Raw genomic sequence first — 20958 nt, forward strand, 5'->3', positions numbered from 1 at the left:
AAGCCTTATCCTATAAGGTTCCAAGCACTCATTGGAGGTACTGAGACCACAACCTTTTACTAATTTTCAATAGCACAATAATTGATCATCATGTTTTTAGAAAATTCCATTCTTCTGTTCTAGAAAAAGATGGATTTAGCACTAAATTCACGTGCTTTTAAGAAAAAAATATGTGAATACCACTTATTATGTTTAATGAATTTTAAAGGGATTTGAAGGATCTTTTTTGAAATTAATTAAAAATGGATGAATATCACTTTGTAAATCTGAACATTCACATTATTTCATGTTTGAATCTAGATTTTTTGTGAATGCAGCTCTTATTTTCAAGTTGATAATCAGATTTGTGTTATTCAGCAAGCTATTAATTGGCTTAGAGCTCTGTTGAGTTCACAGTAAAACCTAAAAATAACTTCATTGGTATGCAATGAACACTATGCATAAATACTAGTATGTTAAATGACTGTTACATAAATAATCTCTTGCAACTTTTATGCTTGTTTTAGAGGTTGAGCTTTAGTCTGTTTTCACTTGATTTTTAGGAAATCACTTTCCCCAAAATGGTGGCAAACTGCTGTCGTTTCCTATGTTATTTTTGCCGCATTAGTAGGCAGAATCAAAAAGCTATGTTTGATCATCTTAGCTATTTATTGGAAAATAGCAGTGTTGGCCTTGGTAAGTAATGTGTGTGGCTTGTGATGTTCTGAACAAAAACTGTTCTCTTTCTCTTCTCCCCCTGCTCACCATCTCAATTTTTTTCTCTATTCCTCTATGCTTTGTTTTTGTTTGTTTGTTTGTTTTTGTCTCAAAGCTTCTGCTTTACCTAATGAAAAAATATCTTCATTAACTTTATAGCTAACTCCTGACAAAACCATAATATTTAACAGTGAGTTGAGGTAATATTGTATACACCTGATGGTGTATGCCTGGACATTAAGGAAGAATTGGTGTTTAGTTGAATTGTTTATGGAAGAGAATAAAATCTTGATTTTGATAAAGAGGGTCATGGATGAATGTTGGCAGTCTTTAACTATGGCTCATTTCTCACTGCTGAGGCTTGCTGTACTGTTTAATTCTTTTGAGTTTTCAATATATTTCTATGCCAGTGGGTCAAATACAAAGCTCATTTTGACGATGAGTATATAGGTGCCCAGAATTAAACTTTACAATTTTCCTAAAATGCTAGCTTTTCTTTGCTAGGCTGCTGTGTTACAGAGAAGATGCTTTCTTCCTTTATTTTAGTCATTTTAGTGCAGAATGTGTATAAAAAAAGTCCTATTTAAATATAAATACAGAACAGAAAAATAAACCAAAATTCCTTTTAGAGAGAAAATGCCCAAGTGAAATGCATTTGGAGTGTTAGTAAGAAACTATTAGCTTTTACTGATACTATATTGACTACTGCTTTAACAGAAATGAATAACATGTTCTAATATTTTGCAGTTGAAAGATATGTTCAATTTCAGTATATTAGATAAAATGTCATTCTTTTGGACATAAAATTTTCTTTATCTTTTCCTCAAAACAAAGTAATCTCAGTTAAGAATATTGTAAAGAATAACATCTTTAAACACATTTTGTGATGAGAATGGGAATGTGTGGGACAGGTTTTCTAGCATAAACATCTAAGTTGTGTTTTGAATTATTATTAATGTCATGTTACAAATGAGTGCAAGATGACTATAAATTGAGTAGTTTAACTGATACACTTATAATGTGCTGACTGATTACAGAATGTTATATTTTATTAACTAGTTTTCATTATTGTACTATTAAATTGTTAGATTCTATTAAATTACTACTGAAACAAAATGTTATTTCAACAGCCTCTCCTTCTATGCGAGGATCAACTCCTTTAGATGTTGCAGCAGCATCTGTAATGGATAACAATGAACTTGCATTAGCTTTAAGGGAGCCTGATCTGGAGAAGGTTGGTAGCTACTTTATCATGCATATTTTTATACCTTTTGGAAAGGCAAAGTTTCCTTTGCTCAGGCCCATAAAAAGTAGAATGGTATAATCAATATCCAAGAGAATATTGTATGGAAATATTAAATAACCTTTGGAGAAAGATTATCAGAATCTGATTGTTTGCTCTTTCTGCTAATGTTTTGAAACTCTGGATGAGTTTATGGTTATTACATGTACAGGTAAAACTGACAGGAATTGATTAAGGAGCAATAGTGGCGTCCACCCTCAAACACTGATAAAATCTTTCTTTGTTTTTCTCTTTTGATTATGATTCTTTTGGGAAGATTATAGAACAAATCACGCTAGAAGTAATTTCTGAAAACCTGAAAGACAAGAAGGTGATTGGGAGCAGCCAGGAGGGGCTTACTGGGAATAGATAGTGCATTAAAATTCAGAAAGGAGAGAGAGAACTAAGAACTACTACTGTGGCTGTCAATCTGAATAACAGTGAATGTAAAACAGATTCATGTTTAAAAAGCAAGCAAGAAAAAGAGTGAAAAGCAAATTTAAATAAAAGAGCGCACCTGTTAGTTAAATATAATGGTAAGTTTTCAAAGATGGGTAGATGTAGTAGAGACTGTCACCAAGCTGACTAATACTTAATGCTCGCGATTGGAAGAGAAATGTGGAGACCAAAGAGAAAAAGTGAAGGCTTTGCAGTTTGTAATGTTGGAAATAAGGGTATGTTGGGAAAGTGAGCTAAGAAAGAAGTTGCACTTCAGTCTTGCCTAAAATATTATTTGGTTATGTTCACAGAATCACAGAACGGCCAGGGTTGGAAGGGACCTCAAGGATCACGAATCTCACCCCCCCGCCACATGCAGGGCCACCAACCTCCCTATTTAATACTAGACCAGGCTGCCCAGGGTCCCATCCAGTCTGGCCTTGAACACTTCCAGGGATGAGGCATCTACAACCTCTCTGGGCAGCCTGTTCCAGCACCTCACCACTCCCTCTGTAAAGAACTTCCCCCTGGCATCTAACCTAAATCTTCCCTCCCTCAACTTAAAACCATTTCCCCTTGTCCTGCCATTATTTACCCTTTTAAAGAGTTGATTCTCCTCCTGTAGGTTCACCCAGGCCCAACTTTCAAGCCTATTAAGGTCGCTCTAAATGGCATCCCTTCCTTCCACTGTATCAACCACACCACTGAGCTTGGTGTCATCAGCAAACTTGCTAAGGGTGCATTCGATTCTGTCATTGATAAAGATGTTAAGATGTTCAGGACGTAGAAGTCAAATTCAAGACAATATAAGTGGAGACTTCGCTTTGAAACTTTACTTCTTTCTCTTTCTCTCTCTCTCTCTCTCTCTCTTTTTTTTTTTATAACAAGAAATATCTTTTTTTTTTTAACGTTATCTTGCTTTATAGGTGGTTCGATACTTGGCTGGATGCGGATTGCAGAGTTGTCCTTTGTTGATTTCTAAAGGCTATCCAGACATTGGATGGAATCCAGTTGAAGGAGAGAGATATTTGGATTTTCTTCGTTTTGCTGTATTTTGCAATGGTAGTATAAAAGCCTTTCAGTTTTATAACTTCCTCTAATGTCTGAATAAATAGCTGCATTAAATATTTCATTCAAAATAATATTGCAAGCCAGCTTATTAACATAAATTTATGGTACACTTAGAGAAAGATTATACAAGGCATATAATGACATAGATGCTCATTTCACAGATCTGGTAGGCTCCTTTGAGCCTACTCCCTGATTGTTAGACCTATCTTTAGTCCTTGGAATGGATGCATCTCTATTGGAAGTGGAACAAAGTCTCCTAAAGTCCAAAGTCTCTTATCTCTGATTAAGATAAAATTTATGCTAAATGTAGAGCCAAAGACCCATCATCTGTTTAAGATTTGAACAGTCCAGCTTGTGTTAGGCAGCTATAGCTCTCCTGTCATTAGCACTCTCACTTCAAATCACTCATGTTTTATAATTTTGAATAAAACCACCTATTCGATTTCATAGCTTTTAATAATAATTAGAGGGATATATTTGTGTGTTTACACAATTTTGTCATGATATTTAAGTGTCTGCTTAACCTTACATCCTGCATTTCTGTGTAACTTTTTCTGATTGTAGATAGAAACTTAAATTTTAATATTTCATGTGATAGGAGAGAGTGTGGAGGAAAATGCTAATGTTGTAGTCAGACTGCTTATTCGTCGACCGGAATGTTTTGGTCCAGCTCTAAGAGGAGAAGGAGGCAATGGTCTACTTGCTGCCATGGAGGAAGCAATACAAATATCAGAAGATCCAACAAGAGATGGACCTTCCCCAGTTAATGGATCTAGTAGAACCCTGTAGGTGCAGTGTAATTGCTTACCTTGTCATCATATTTGTATACCAGTTTTATAATCCTAGTCATGAAATGAGTTCTTTATTTTAATATGTAAATTATCAATTAGATTCTTCCACGGAGGGTAGAGAATGATGTTCTATCAAATACTGCTTTTCCCACAGTTACATTTAAATGGCTTTATCTAAATATTGTATCCTCTTCAGAATTCTTTTTGCTCGGTTAAGAATTGGTCCTCTGATTGACAATGAGACAGATAAATTATTACAATGGAGATGTCACAACAGTCTTCTAGCTACAAATTCCATTCTGTGCATGTCCACTAGCAGTGCACTGGATATGAGGAAGCCACCATGTAAAAGCTGTAACAGCCATAAGAAGTTTATTGCTGATGTAAAAACCTTGTCTTTTCTTTTTTTTCATTATTTAATTGTTGTATCAATTAACTAATTACAGTGAAATAGAAGAACAAGAAGATGATACTATTCATATGGGGAATGCAATCATGACCTTTTATGCTGCTTTGATTGATCTCTTAGGACGTTGTGCCCCTGAAATGCATGTAAGTTTTGTTTCTCCATGTATTGGAAAGTACTGACATTTTTACTGGTTGATTGGTTTTCTGCTGTTGGGTTTTTCCACGAAGACACGTGTAATTGGGTACTAAAGCACTTTTGTGACTACATAGTATCTCAACATAGGTAGTGTGTACCTTTAACAAGAACAATATACACATAAGAACAAACAAAAGCACCAAAATAAGAAACACAAAAAACCAGCATCAGCCAACAACTGTGATAGTCGAAAGCATTGTTGTTCAGTCAGAAGGGGAGAAAAATATATATTTTTACATCTGAAAGTCTGCTTTTGCTTTTTATTTTTTCTCCTGCCATGTGCTACATTTTTGATGCTTTGTTCACCTGTTTTTTCTAATATTAAATTCTGAAAACGGGTCTAATATTGCAACAAATCCTTTAGATTTCTAGTCTTTGCATATCTGCATCCAAAACACAGCAATTAAGCACAGATTCTCTGAAATTTACAATTCTAAACATAATGAGTTTGAGAGCATTCTTGTGTATTTATGGTTTGCAATGAGCACATATACAAGATAAAAAGAAGACCTGTGTAATATTGTATTTATCTTTTCCTTAGCTAATACATGCTGGTAAAGGGGAGGCCATAAGAATCCGATCAATTCTAAGGTCTTTGATTCCACTGGAAGATTTGGTGGGCGTAATTAGCATTCCATTCCACATGCCAACCATAGCTAAAGGTGAGATGATTATTCTACTGTTTTTCTCCCACCCAATTCTTATGTTTTATGATTAGATTGCATACTGATATACATATTTCCTTCAGTATTTCATAATATTATAGAAATTAAGCAATGTATAATTCATATTAGAAGTAAAATCATGTTTCAAACGTGTTTCAAAAATATTTCTGCATGCAATAGTTAATAATTCTGTGTATGCTTACATCACTAACATGAATTTATTGAAGAGATTTTATGAAAGTCTGTTAAAATCTGCAAATGTATACTTTTTTTCTAAAGTACTTTAAAATAATCCTTTGTTGTTCTAACCCTACTGATTGTTTCTATCAGGTCTTACTAACCTACATACAACTTACATACTAACCTACTTACAACTTACCAGAGTTGTTCTTCAACAACTGTGGTGAAGTTATAGATCTAGCATACATGTAATTCTGCTTACATAAGATTCCTTGCAATACTTGGGTGTAAAGTGAACATTAATATAAAATGGATATATATATATGGATATATATGCTTTTTTGGTTGTTTTTAGAGAAAATCTGGATTGTCTAAAAACTTTCAGCACAGGAATGCCAATAAGTTACAGTAGAAATGATTAAAAAAAAGATAATGATTCTATTATACAATTATTTATCTGTATTCCAACTAGTAATAATATACATCTAAAAGTGCTATCTAAATAGCATAGAGAAAAGCTCATGGATACCAAATTATTTTGTTTTATTTTCAAAAATGAAAATGTAAAGATTTAAAAATACTTCTATTAATTTTTTTTGGGTATTTTGAAAGTTTCCAGATAGAGAGTACTTTGTTGTTTCATTGTCATGCATCACAGGTGTGCTTACCAGGTCCAATTCCTGGGATGTTTGAGATGGAATTATTCCATTACTTTCTAATTTCCTACGAAATGCATAGGTGGTCTAGAGATTAGTTAGCATGATCTGAGTGTTTTTCATCATGTTAGAATATCAACAGTTGGGAATCTCTTTATACACAAAGTATGAGCAGAAAAGTACTGAAGGACTTTGAGTTCTGTCAGAGTAGAATTTGCTTTATGCATTCTTTTTCAGTTAACCACATTATGTTGCCATTGTGTAAACAAAGCCACAAGGAGGATAGATTCATATTTACAGAGACTTGAAACTTCCAAGGAGAAGTAGCATAAACAGCCTAGTTTGCTGTCAAAAGATGTTCCTTGTCATTGAAGTTTCATTTTTTCCTTTTAGATGGTACTGTGGTGGAACCTGACATGTCTGCGGGGTTTTGCCCAGATCACAAGGCAGCCATGGTTTTATTCCTTGACAGGGTCTATGGAATTGAGGATCAGGATTTTCTTCTACATCTTCTTGAAGTTGGCTTTCTGCCAGATCTCCGTGCCGCTGCTTCTTTAGATACAGTAAGATTTTGAGTCTTTTGTAAATTTTGTTCCTCGGTCTCAGTGAACACTAAAACATTTTTCACCATTTTTTTTAATTTTTTTTTTGTGTGTGTGTTGCCTTCTGCTGGCTGGGCTGCCTGTTGCTGATTAGTTTCAAGAATATTTGAATACCATTCTTCAGAATAATGCTTTCATATAGTGTCCCCTTTGATACACATATCCATTGAAAACCAATGCCTTTTCCCAGGAGAATTTCTGACCTTTTACTGTAGATCAGCTGTGCCAGTAAAGAATGTAACTGAAAGTCTCCTCCCAGGAATTTTGCTCCAGGAATTCATTAGGAACACGAGCTCTGTTTTTAACAACTTTTTTTTCTTTTTTTTTTTTTTGTTTAACTTCTCCTAAAAATAGCTTTCTATATTATTGCAAGCCTTTTTTCCCTCTATTTTTTCTTAGTTGGCTTGGTACAGAAAGGTCAAATTTAGAAAGCTTATATGAGGGCTAAGATATGAAAATTGATTTATCTGTCTGACCTTTTATTTAAACTTTTGTTTTAATAATTATATTTTTATTTAAGAATAAAATGATTGAGGATCTGTTCCCTGCTTTGAACTTGTGCTTGATTTTACTGGGTTTTGTAAATGTAAACTTTGCTGGTATTATCTGATCTCAGAATGTTTTTGTAAGCCACTGTATGACATTCTTTAATGTAAATTTGAAAACTGTTTTGTTTTTGAAAAGCTATCTTCAGTTTCCAATTTCATTATTTTGATCACGCTTTCATTCATACAACCATAAAAAAGTGCCATCTGTGAGATGACAGAAACAAAAAGAAACTAGACATTCAGTATCTAGTGGGTTTCAAATCTGTATTTGTGCTTTAATATTTCCCCTTTTAATGGCTAAAAAGCAAAACAAACAAAGCAACAACAGAACAACAACAACAGCAACAAAAACCTTTAATTTGTAACAACATTGACAAAACAAAACTAATTACTTTCTTGCTTACTTTGTAGGCTGCATTAAGTGCTACAGATATGGCCTTAGCTCTGAATCGATACCTTTGCACAGCAGTCTTGCCTCTGTTGACCAGATGCGCTCCTCTTTTTGCTGGCACAGAGCACCATGCTTCCCTTATTGATTCCTTACTACATACTGTGTACAGACTTTCAAAGGGCTGCTCTCTTACCAAAGCTCAGCGAGATTCCATTGAGGAGTGTTTACTTTCTATCTGTGGGTAAGAACGTATTCTTGTCTGTAGAGGAATGTGAGTTGATAAAGTGATCTCCGTATAAGGTCACATATGAGAACACAGAACTGTGCCATCAGTAGCAAAATGAAGATGAAGATGAAGCAAGATGAAGAATGTTTTCTGCTGAAACATGATTATGACATTTTAAAAATAATGGTTGTATTCTGCTTGCTACATTATTAATTGCTTATATGTCTCTGGTTACTTTGCTTTACTGAGTTTTTAAAAATTATATGCTGGCAATGTTTTGGCATGGAGGATGTATTACAAAAAAAAAAAAACAAAAACAACAAAGCTCTGGAATGTTGAATTTTGCATTCAATGAAGTACAATTTGAATTTCCTCAGCCTTACAGGCTGTCAATGTGGTTTATGTTCAGTAGATCATACAGTTCAATGAAGATATTTATGTATGTTGTGTTACATTTTAAATCCTACTCAATGACTGGTATAGTCATATTTCATCGCTGACACTTGATGGAGGAATTTCATCTTCTATCTACAAGTTTCAAAAACTTTAGTTACAATCACAGGTTTTTGTGATTGTAACACTTACAAGGTCAGTGTAATGCATTGTTAAATGTAATCCCTAGTGACAGTTAGTGATGTTTGGGCTTTCAAATCACCAGAGCTCTTTTAAATGCTTTACAAAAGTACCATACAAAAATTTGTTATAGTTCACATTGATTGTTCTGTATACATGACCTTCTTAAGAACCAATAAAAGAAATGAGTGTTCCCTATTTTTCTGGAAGGATTCAGTGTCTTTGTCATTCTGAAATACGTACTGTATATATTTCCTCCATCCCTCCAGTTGGCACCCACTACTGCGTGTCTGATTTAATACATCTGAAGAATTAGTGCTCTTATGTCATTGTTAGTCAAGAAGATATTTTTCAGTACCTTTGAGGTATGTTGTAAGAAATTCACATTATAATCTCTGCTTGTGGAAGAGTGACCATAATTTATAGAATGAGAATTCAGATTTTTTTTTTTTCCTGATTTATTACTTCTTTGTATACAGGTCAGATGTTTTCCTGTGCTTTTTTAAAGGATTTGTTTTATGACATTCTGAGAAGTTTTTCATTGATACGTGCTTCTTTGCTCTCTTTTTTGACATGATTGTTCAGTGCTCCAAGTAAAATCCCATTACTTAATAAATCTGAAGAATTTTAATGTAGAATAGAATTGAGAGATTGCTTTAATGTATTTATTATTTATTTATTTATAAGCAACTGTGGTGGTACACCCTGTTGAAATTGTCTGTCTGCTTTTAGGCAGTTGAGACCTTCTATGATGCAGCACTTGCTGAGAAGATTAGTATTTGATGTTCCCCTATTAAATGAACATGCAAAGATGCCTCTCAAGGTAAATGTCTACTTTAATCTTCAGTCGTATTCTTCTCTTGTAAGAAAATCAGTCTAATTTGCATCCATCCTTGTAGAGTTACAATGTCCATATCTAATACATCTAATGTTTATAAATCCTTTCCATCTGTCTCCCCGCCTTTTTTTTTTTTTTTTTTAGAATAGAGACATTCATTGCTGGTTTTAAGAAATACATAATTTACTGCCTGTCATATTGGTGCTTTTCAGCAGCCCTTTTCAATGCTTTTCTACCAACAATTTGAGTGAGGCATGACATCGTTTCTTATTCAATGTTTCTTTTTGTTTCAAAAGCCACATATCAGGATTAATTTTATTATATATCTGTTTTGTTTGCCATAATACTCTTCAGAATTGTGCAGGATTTTACTATGCCAGTTTATGAATGTCAATTGGTGCAAATTTTCCACCCACATGGAGGAATTTAATTCCACACCTTTCCTTCCGCAATTCTATGTCAGACACCATTTTGTCAGACTGCCCCTCTGCTGCCATTTCTTGCACAGCAAAAAACATAACAGAGTATGGGAATGTTCAACCTCTACTGCAATATCACCACCATCTAACTCTTATTTCATGAACTGACATAATAAAATAGGAAGCATTACTTTCAGAGTATCCCTCACACAAATTGTTTATATGTATTGCTTTCTGATTCATGTCAAGTTTAGCAAAATTTCACAGTATTGAGAGTATATTTTTGATTATCAGAAAGTCCTCATTTTTGTACTTCAAGGGCTTGTTTGTTTATTTAATACCAGTCTTTATTTCTACAAACTGATATTATGAATGTCTGCACTTTTCCATGTTGTCATTTGTTTTCACTAGGAAAAAAAAGAGAGCTTAGCAGTCACTTATAATATTTTGCCATCATGCTTTGCAAATTGATGTTGAAACTGTTTTTTTAATTTTTTTTTTTTTTTTTTCCTGAGTAACTGTTAAAATTAACACTGAATTAAAATTATTGCTAACTTGTTCATAAAGAGCACCCTGTGCCTTAGGAAAAGCTTTGTTTATCCACAGATTAACTTAGGTTAGTCTAGGTTTCATACTTCACTAATATCAGACATTTGTTATCATTTGGGATTACCTTTCATGACAGATGTCCAACTAATTTTTTCTCATCTTGTTTGTGACTCAGGGACATGAAAGATCCATTAAATGTTAAATTTGTGGTGTTTTGGTTTGACAAATACCTGCTAGAAGGTCCTTGCACCATTTGACGTCTTAATAATCTGGAATTTTATAACAATTAACTCCATGTAATGAATGACAGAGAATAAAGCTCACTGCCAATTTTAAGAAAAGGCAGGAGGGTAGGCAGGTAGCAGATTTTTACAGCTCACATAAGAGATGAGTCACACAGTTGAATATCTTTCAGACATGTAAAGAGTAACTGGGAGCTAGCTTGTATCACGATTCTGTTATCCACCCTGCAGCAGTTTTTGGGATAGCAGAATGCTGATGGGGGTGAATTCTGTCAGGGTTCATGGGGTGGTGGGAAACACGATGCACTGTAGTGCATATTTTTTGCATGTGCCACTAATGTTAAAAATAAAAACTGTTTTTCATGTGTCCACAAACAATGTAAATAGTAAGTGAATATCGTTGCTTTGTAAATGTTAAAATTTTTATGGCAGTGCCTGTAGATGTTGAGCGCCAGAATTAGAGAACATCAGAAGTTATATTTTATTTGCTTTCAAAATATGTTCTGTTTTAGTTGCTGACAAATCATTATGAAAGATGCTGGAAGTATTATTGTTTACCAGGTGGATGGGGTAACTTTGGTGCTGCCTCAGAAGAAGAACTTCATTTATCCAGAAAGTTGTTCTGGGGTATTTTTGATGCTTTGTCTCAAAAGGTAATTCATTTTATTATCCATCTACCACTACTAAAAAATGTGTAACCTCTTTTCTGTAATCTGTAACTTTTACCTATCTTCTATTAACCCAGTGTTATCCACTTTAGGGTTAATAATGCAGGGTGAAAATATAGACATTAGTAAAATTTTAGTCTTCTTGTTTAAATCTTCCTGTTACGTATTCAGATGGGTATACCTATTTATCTGCTCATTAAAAATAAATTTAAAAAAATCTACATCTAACATAGTAATCTTGAACTATATCTATATAGGTCAACATTTCAGAGCCCTGAAAGCAAACTCAAGAATCTGAAGATAGCGGAAAGCTGCACTTTTCTGCCTCACACACTATAGTTTCTTCAACTAGGGTTGCTGTCCTTCCAAATAAACTTTTCAGAGAAGGATCTGCAGGTGCTGGTCAACAGTATGCACAATATGAGCCAGCAGTGTGCCCTGTCAATAGGACAAACTGCATTTTTGGGATGCATTAAACAAAGCATAGCTAGCTGGTCAAAAGAGGTGATTCTCCCACTCATTTAGCAATGGTGCAGCTTCACCTTGAATGCTATGTACTGTTCTGGTCTTCACAGTATAAAATGGATATTAAGGTACATGCTGTACATGCCACCAGCTGTAGTTCCATATTATGTTTTGGGCAGTCAGTTGCCTTTATTTTCAGAAAAATTCAGTTTTGCACTAAAAAAGCCATTCTATGGCTGCTTGGTTTCACATATATCAGTTTTAGCAATGGTGATGATTGCTTCCTTTGACTATTCATTTTATATCCTTTGTGTGGTCTACAGAAGTATGAACAAGAACTGTTCAAACTGGCTTTGCCTTGTTTGAGTGCAGTTGCAGGGGCATTACCTCCAGATTATATGGAATCAAATTACGTCAATATGATGGAAAAACAATCTTCAATGGATTCAGATGGAAACTTCAATCCCCAACCTGTTGATACTTCAAAGTAAGAAAATATTTTGTTGCAACTACTTTTTTTCCATGAGCATATGAAGAAAGGAATCCATTGTTGGTAAGATGTGAAATTAGTCACGACTCTTCTGAATTCTCATCGTCTAGCTAAAATGTAGACCTTGAATTTTATTTTTATTTTCTTTTTAAAATAATAATAAATAACAATAAATCTTCAATTACATTACTAATCTGTTGGTAAACCTAACAGATTTTTAATGCATTTTCAGCCTGAAGATAAAGCTCTCCAGTTACCTTTGTACATCTGCTGCTGACAGCTGAGCATGTTTTTAGGAACTGGAAAAGTAGGAAGCTCTACGTCATCATTCCTGCCATTATGAATGTGTGCTAAGATACTAATTCTATTGCCTGTGAATAGCCATGTACCTACAGAAAACAATAATGATCATACGTTCATATCATCTCTTTTTTACTCTGAATAATGGGGAAATAAATAGGAAGGCAGATCTTTGTTCTCTCCCGACTGTCAGAATCTGCCCTTTTAAGTTCATAGAAAGAATAGGTATTGGAAAGAGATTTTTTGTCCTAATTTTTTTTTTTTTTTTTTTTTTTTTTTTTTTAACATAACTGGGACCATGTCTTCCTTTGTGTAAAATAGTCTTACAGTGGTATGGTTGTTCACTGTAACTCAGAAAGTACTACTTGTAGGCAATTTACTTCAATTGCCCTTGTGGACTTTCTATACTAACATTCAGAGAGCAGAATGCAGTCAGCATATTCCTACCTTTGATACACAGTGTATTGATACAGGTGTACACATGGAAATATGATAGCAGAAGCCATAGTATGGACTGGCGTGTAGGAATCACATTTGTCACTGAAATTCATCTATGATGTGTTTAATATAGATATAAAAATTTAACAAAATTTAGTGAAGGTATTATATTATCAGTTAATTAATCAGAGATATGACTTCTGGCATCCTTTCAGAGGAATACTGTAGACAGCCATAATATACTCAAAACTTCAGAACATGTTCCTTAACAATACTAAAATCATTGGTCACCTCATTTCCTTAAGTCCCTGTTTTGTGATGATTCAGGACAATGAAAGCACTGCTTTCATGCACGTCTTTTCCAACCAGTCCTTTATTCTTTTACGTGTCAGTCCTGCAATCATTGCTTACCAATCCTAACCCTACTTATATAAAGCTATAAATAATGATCTTCTTGTACTTTTCCATTTCTTACATTTCTGAAATTATGCAAATTATTATACCACTGGTAGTTTCTTCTAAAATGCACACTTTCAAATAAACCAAAAAAACAAACTATTGATGATGCTGGGTCAGTACTTTCTGTCCTCTATGTGTGTTTGGGATCTTGCAAACTGTTATTCTGCCTGGATTTTGTTTTACATATCTGCTTTTTATCACCCTATAAGTGAAAAACCGTGCTCTTCTGCTTTGCAGTACATGGCCCTGTAACACAGTTGCTGCCACAATTCTTTGTTTAAGGAGGGAAGATTATGCTATTTCTAATTGATCTGGAATGCAGATAAATACTGTTATTTGAACCATTTTTGGGAGAGGATTCTCTCTGTGTTTGTCTCTTGTTTGATGGTCCAGGACAGCTGCTTTTCTTTTACTGCTTAAGAAATTTTACTTAAGGGCTAGCATATTTTTTGCATATTTCTATCTTCATGTGTTGGTTTTTTTAAAATAGTATTTTTAAGCTGTTCACTGTGGTGTTGGAAAATAAACCCTTAATTTTTATAAATCAAAGTTCTTCAAGTATGTAATAAAATTTATAGAAATATATAAAATTCATGATGTTATGCAAAAAAAGACTGTTCTAACTCAGTTTATTATGGATGTGTGTAATAAACTACTGAATTTCTGAAGCTATGGGTCATATTTATATATTTAGTCACAAAAAAAAAAAAAAAAAAAAGAATACTGGTAGTAGAAATAAGTAACAAAAAGATTAAGTGCTGGATATCCTTATTGAATTTTTCCCACGCATGTGGGTCAAAGAAATTAAAATCCTGTAACAGATGTAGTTTTTATTCCGTAGTCATTAAATAGGTCAGATTTCATCTTTGATATAACTGTGTCTTGGAGAAACTGTGTGTGAGGAAAGCATCACAACAAAATGCTTTAAATCATTTAAATCATCATTTCAACATTTTTTAAAAAAAACTTCTCATTGAAACACATTTGAAGTTTAACATGTGTCATTTATTAGCTATTTTTTCCCTTAACTTTCAGCATTACAATCCCCGAAAAACTAGAATATTTCATTAACAAATATGCGGAACACTCTCATGATAAGTGGTCGATGGAAAAGGTAAAATCTCTCTTCCTTTTAAACCTATTTTTAAATTTTAATTTATATCTACTTAATCTGAAAAAGATTTAAATCTGAATGTTATTGTTTTTCATAATATTCCAAGTTGTTATGTAGGTAAGAAATAAACAAAAATTTTCTTGAAGTAAATTTTTGGGAGGTTAAGACTTCTGTAAGTCCACAGAAATATTTCAGGATAGTCTTTGAGTATTTCATTATTTTTATTGCTGATTATTAAGCTAATATATTTGGTTAAATATTTGAGAGTTTTGCTGACTTTTTTTCATTTGTAAAGACATAAAATTTTTAAAACTGCGGACACTTTTTGGATTTATATGGTTTCATATAGTTTCTGGTGCCAAGTATTAAAAATATTCCTCAACTATAACACAGTATTCTGCTCTGTGGAGTTATCTAGAGGAAGTCAATAAAGACAAAATATCTTGAAATGTTTTCTTCAAGCAATTACTAATTTTCAGAAAAGGTGTTTTTTTTTTTTTAATATAATTCTTTTCATTGCATGTAGATAATATAAAGATTCACTTAGAAAATTGTAGAAAGGACATTTTAAGCGAATGGACTGGCAGAAGCATTCTTCCACTCCTTTATACAAAGTAAAAATAGGATTTTTCACACTCTTTGCCTCTTTATTACTGTTTTCAGTTTGCCAATGGATGGACATATGGTGAAACGTATTCTGAATCTGCAAAAGTGCAACCATTAATGAAACAGTATAAATTACTCTCTGAAAAGGTGAGGAGTTTGGTCATTCTTCTTGACTCAGGGTGACCAAACTTTTTAAATTTTTTAATTTCTTTTAATGTGAAAATATCACATTGCTTTCTTTTTTTTTTTTTTTTTTTTTTTTAACACCACTCTTTTTTTTTTTTTTTTTCTTAGTCCACCCACCAGTGCGTTGTTGTTGCATTCCTCAAAATCTTAGGAAGGAGTAGTTTTTTACTGTACACTAAACAGGCCACCAGAACAATTTTCTCTCGTGGTTCAACGTAACTGGCCTAATTTACAGTGAAACTCAAGTGTCATAACACAAGTATATTTTTAGATCAAGGTCATTCAGGGATGCTTAGAAAAGATTAGATTGAAATTGAGTCTTTTTCTGTTCCCCTCCAGCATAGAATCACAGAATCATAGAATTGCTCAGGTTGGAAAAGACCTTCAAGTCCAACTAGGTTAGATTTGAAGATTGGAAAACTTGGAAAATGGAGCAAGTTTGTAGGAGCTGGTTTTATTCATCTTAAAGAAAGCTCAGAAGAGTCTAACCTCACTCTTGCATTACCTAAGAAGTAGCTGTAGAGAAAAAATAGTTATTTTTTTCACAGGCATGTACAGTGTCAGGGTGAAGCACTGTGGGGTATAAATTGCTTCACCAGAAATACTTTCAGGACATCCTTCATTCCTTGAAAATTCCTTGAATTGGTTGACTGGAGAAGTGGTAGACTGGAATTATTCAAGACATGGCACAGCATATTAGAAAACTATCTAGATAACTTAATCTTGATAATCTTGGTTAATTCAATTAAATTAGGTAATCTGACTTTAGCATAAGGATGATGCAGATAATCTCCAGGGTTCTCTTCTGATGTAGACTTTTTTTTTTTTAATGATTCTGTAATTATGTTGTTTTGTTTCATCTAGCAGACAAAACACCACATTACTCCTGATAATTAACCAGTCTACCTTTTGAGTTCGTATTGACTTAATGCCATTAAGACTCTTATTTATCCCTGTGATCATCAGGTTCTTGCCTGACCAGAATTTTTCTCACCTCCAAAATGATAAATAAACATAAATATTTCGTAGGATTTATTGCCTCATTGTAGTGTCCTTGTGCCACGATTTTGATGTGTTGTTTTTTTTTTTTTCATCTCATTATAATCAAGCAAAAGTACAGTAGTTAAGTTTTTGCTCTGCACAGCTGCATGTTAAACAAGGTAATCGTTGGCTGTGCATCCTTCTAGGAGAAAGAAATTTATCGATGGCCAATCAAAGAATCACTAAAAACCATGCTGGCATGGGGATGGCGGATTGAAAGGACACGGGAGGGAGATTCTATGGCATTGTATAATCGGACGCGTCGCATATCTCAAACCAGTCAAGTAAGTAATTTTGTTGAAAATTTACCTCCCCAAAAATTAATAAAAAGTCATGCAAAATTTGCATTCCATTCCTTGATTTTTACAAGTGATGAAATAGTCCAGTAGTGCCAAAATATGTGAAAGGATTTTTTGCAAGGGCTTGTACAACACCAATAATTGGTTTGGATTTCAGTGTACTGAAGCTTGACGCTTCTTCAATGTTACAAAATACTGAGCTAACAAACATCTTAAAATTTAAATATTAAATTAGGCTTTTTTATTTGATTTAAAATTTGCAAACTTATTTAGGAGTATGATTATATAGGGTATTGATGTTTTGGATTTTTTTTTTTTTGCTATGGATGCCTTCAAATAACTACAGAAGTAAGTAAAGGTGTATATATGCAATTGATTTTTATTTTGTCATTTTAAAAGAAGGAAGTTGAATACAAATATTAATGTTAATGAAGCATAATGTTGACATGCATTCACAGCCAAACAATTCTGAAAATGTTAAAGGCTTGTTTTTTCCTTTGGTATGGCCTTAAAATCAAAATGCTTCTAAGACAATATAATGCTAGCATTTCTCTATTTTATCTTACAGCTGTACATACTTTGCAAATTTAACTGTGTGGAGAGAGTAACTCTTTCAGTTTTATTCATAGAGACATACATGGAACAAGATCAGTGGAGGAAATAAAATGGAGGACAAAAATCTCCACTTCTTTTCACTCATCTCTGCACAATTTGCATGGGCAAGATTGGTTGTGCACCTGTGAAAAATAAGTAGTTGAACCTGCCCCTCCACTGTCTAGCCTTTAGAAAGTGAATATTATGGGATTTGATTTAGGATGAAGTAAAACTAAACTAAAAATTTAGTTTACAAATGATAATTTCATTCTGGAATTCTTCATTTCATTTTCTTTTTTTTTTTTTTTTTTTTTTGTATTATTGCTCCCAAACACTGTAATGACATATTTTTGTATATACTTCAAGCGTAAGGAGCTATTTAGAATTAGTAGCTTTATAGTAAGGGTCAAATTACTCTAAAAAGAGCTTTTTTAGATAAGTTAGTGTTCCTATACTATAAAAATTTACTTAACTATACTAGGAGAGTTTCTGAAATCTAGAACACCATAGCATTTCAGGAGTATACTATTGAATTAATGCTCACATGTATGTTTAAAATGTGCTGTAATCACAGGCAAAATCTAGCTTTTACCCCTGTTCAGCTGAGAAATTGTTACGATATTTAATCAATAATGTTAATGTAACAATTGTTTACTTTAGGAAACAGAAGAAAGCAATTACTAGAATTTTTTTGCTGCTTACTGCATATACGTATTATATGTAAAATATACATAAAGTATTGTATTATTCTCTTCTCTATCAGAAATACCTTCTTAAATGGACAACTTCTATGCCTTGCAGATTCTCATATGTGTTTCCAAATATGGTGTAAAACAAGGAGAAGGATTCTGTTCTTTTTAAAGGAAGATATTCCTGTAGTGGACATGAATATACCTATTACAGTAGAATCCAAAGAGGAAGGGCATAGTAATTCACTTTTTCTAGCCACATTTCCTGCAGGAGTGGTTTGCCATCCAGAAAATGTCCATCATTGTTTATCCTTCTTTGATCTTTTATCAAAGGACCTTTGAACAAGCCTGTGACAAATTTAGGCAGTAGAGAGAATGACAGAATGATGGTATTTTCTGACTGAGGAAGAGGACCACATAAAGGGTCATGTATCTTGTTTAGTAGATAATATAGGTAGAAATGGAGTTGAATAGAAAAAAAGTTTGCCTGAATTGAAGGTTTGGCCTGCTTTATCTTTCTTTGGAAAAAAAGGAAAATGCAGAGATATAAATTAAAATTTTAGTACAGAATTATTCACAGTGAGTTCATGTCTTAAACAGTTTTTCAAGTGAAATTTGCTTTTAAATGAGTGGTGTTTATACCTTTTCCCTACATCCAACTTCAATTTACTGCTATTGGTATGTTTTCAATTGTGCCACATAGGGAGTCTTTTTGCCCTCTAAAGTGATTTTTTTTTCCTATGTCCTTTCATTACTTTCAGTACCTTATTAATGTTCACTTCTTCACATCAAGTACTTAGAAATATTTGTATACAACTCCAACAACTCCATTGTTTTGCATGTTTGTCATTCAGATCTCTGTGGATGCAGCCCATGGTTACAGTCCTCGAGCAATTGACATGAGCAATGTTACCCTCTCCAGAGATGTGCATGTAAGTCAGAAGCACTTTTTAACTCTTTTGGTAGTTAAAATGGTTCTATTTTTTTTTTTTTTTTTTCTTTCTCACCATTGTTCTTTGATTCCCTTTTAATTAATTCTTTAATTAAATCTTTCTGAAAGGCTCAGAAATTTCTTTTACTCCCAGATTACTCTTCCAAGCCTTGTTTGCAAACATCTTTCATTCTAAAGAGAATTCTGTTTAGAAGAGTTTGGAAAATCACCTGGTTTTTTTTCTTTTTACCATGAATTTTGCCACCAGCCTCCTCAAGCATATTTTGTCATTGCTCATTTTTCTAAATTGAATCAGGAACTATTGATATGACTTGTAATAAAAGATCATGAGCAGGATTTTGACAGGTCTATCACTAGTTAGCTGTTATTTGGAACATTACTTTTAGTTGGTAAACAAATGATGTTTCTGCCTTTATAAAGTTAAGTTTTGTAGTAGTATTTGATGGAGCGTGGTGCCAGGTTTTAAAGTTTACTGCTTTACTGCTTTTTTTTATTGAGTACAGTTTCAATATTATGCAGACACATACTAGATAAGTTTAAATTAGCATGAGATTTGGTACCAGTAAACTGATGACAACATGGTGTTCAAAGCTAGTTATAAAAAAAACTTTTGAAATGCAGGGACTTTGCCCATGCAGAGCTCTGTTGTAGTACAGTGAAACAATCAGCAGTAATAAAGTAATTGGCTAACTACTTACTGAAGAATTCCGTTACTACAGGTCCATGAAATATGAGGAGTGAAATTCAGAGAAGTTCTAAAGCTTCTTATGTTTAGTGGGTATAGAGTCATGAACACAGGAGGGGAGAGTTTATGATGCTTTTTCATGCTGTTGTAGTGATTCCTATTACTTACAGAATTGAGAGCTTTTCTGTGTCATTTGAGATGGTTTTTTTTGTTGAATGCTCTGAAAAATTTTATAAGAAGCTTGCTGTCCTTTGTTTCTGTTATGAAGTCCTTAGGAGGGTTCTTGCTCTCTTTGTTTTGAGAATCAAGTTCGTGTCTGACATACCAGTACTCTTCCTTCTCTATGTGATTCCTTCTGTTCGGTTTTAACAGGTTTTTTTTTTTTGGCAACTGGTCCCTAATTCCTGCCTGCCCATCCTAAGGAAATGCTGTATCATGATAAAAACTTTTTTTTTTTTTTTTTTTTAAATTTTAAATCATTACAGTGTAATTGTATTTAAACTGCCAATAGACAAAAATTGTCATTATATCATATATCAACTGGAAATTTGTCCTTCCTTGGGAGCTGACTATTGGAACTCATTGTCATTGTATGTATGTTCTCCATTTTTCTAAGGCTATGGCAGAGATGATGGCTGAAAACTACCATAACATATGGGCAAAGAAAAAGAAAATGGAGCTTGAAGCAAAAGGTAACTTGAACTATAAGTATTTACTGCATTCTAAATTCTGTTTGATTATCTTAAAGCCCAAACTGGAGAAAACATATGAGACAGACTGACTGAACTACCACTAATACAATACAGGAAAAAAACAAAGATTGTGAATAGCTTTAAGATACTTAAAGTTTAAACTTTAAGATTAATATATTTGATAATTAATTAATATTTAATAATTAATGTATAAGAATAATTAAAATATAAAAATAAAGATATATAAGAATTAATATATAAGAATAAATCAATACATAAGAAGAAAGAAAGAAGATTGCTAATTGGGCTCTGATTTATTTTGAAATACTGCTTTTTATTGCAGATAGATCTAGAAGAATGTTTTGAATTGACAAATGAATAAGTCTAGAGTAGATTCTTGAGTCCACATAAAACAAATTGATTGCGATCTGTTATTTCTATTTACCAAATGATGAATTTTGTGATATACTGTGACTGCTGTTTCTTCTGTACTAGATAAATTTGTTCAA

At 33.2% G+C, this 20958-nt stretch overlaps 1 protein-coding gene across 4 annotated transcripts in view; it reads left to right on the top strand.

The window, feature by feature from the left end:
- Positions 1-20958, top strand: part of RYR2 (ryanodine receptor 2) — a 337274-nt gene that overhangs the window by 225208 nt on the left and 91108 nt on the right. For all 4 annotated transcript variants that reach the window (XM_042888514.1, XM_042888524.1, XM_042888521.1 and 1 more), the window contains 16 exons: positions 543-675; positions 1827-1930; positions 3343-3478; positions 4086-4272; positions 4725-4830; positions 5424-5544; positions 6777-6946; positions 7945-8165; positions 9456-9546; positions 11284-11424; positions 12228-12391; positions 14627-14705; positions 15369-15458; positions 16685-16822; positions 18975-19052; positions 20374-20449. In XM_042888514.1, coding sequence (XP_042744448.1) covers positions 543-675; positions 1827-1930; positions 3343-3478; positions 4086-4272; positions 4725-4830; positions 5424-5544; positions 6777-6946; positions 7945-8165; positions 9456-9546; positions 11284-11424; positions 12228-12391; positions 14627-14705; positions 15369-15458; positions 16685-16822; positions 18975-19052; positions 20374-20449 — 2035 coding nt within the window. The remainder of the gene's footprint in view (positions 1-542; positions 676-1826; positions 1931-3342; positions 3479-4085; positions 4273-4724; positions 4831-5423; positions 5545-6776; positions 6947-7944; positions 8166-9455; positions 9547-11283; positions 11425-12227; positions 12392-14626; positions 14706-15368; positions 15459-16684; positions 16823-18974; positions 19053-20373; positions 20450-20958) is intronic.

The sequence above is a fragment of the Lagopus leucura genome, unplaced genomic scaffold (assembly GCF_019238085.1).
Source record: "Lagopus leucura isolate 7727_CA_CO unplaced genomic scaffold, USGS_WTPT01 Super-Scaffold_73, whole genome shotgun sequence".
NCBI lineage: Eukaryota > Metazoa > Chordata > Aves > Galliformes > Phasianidae > Lagopus > Lagopus leucura.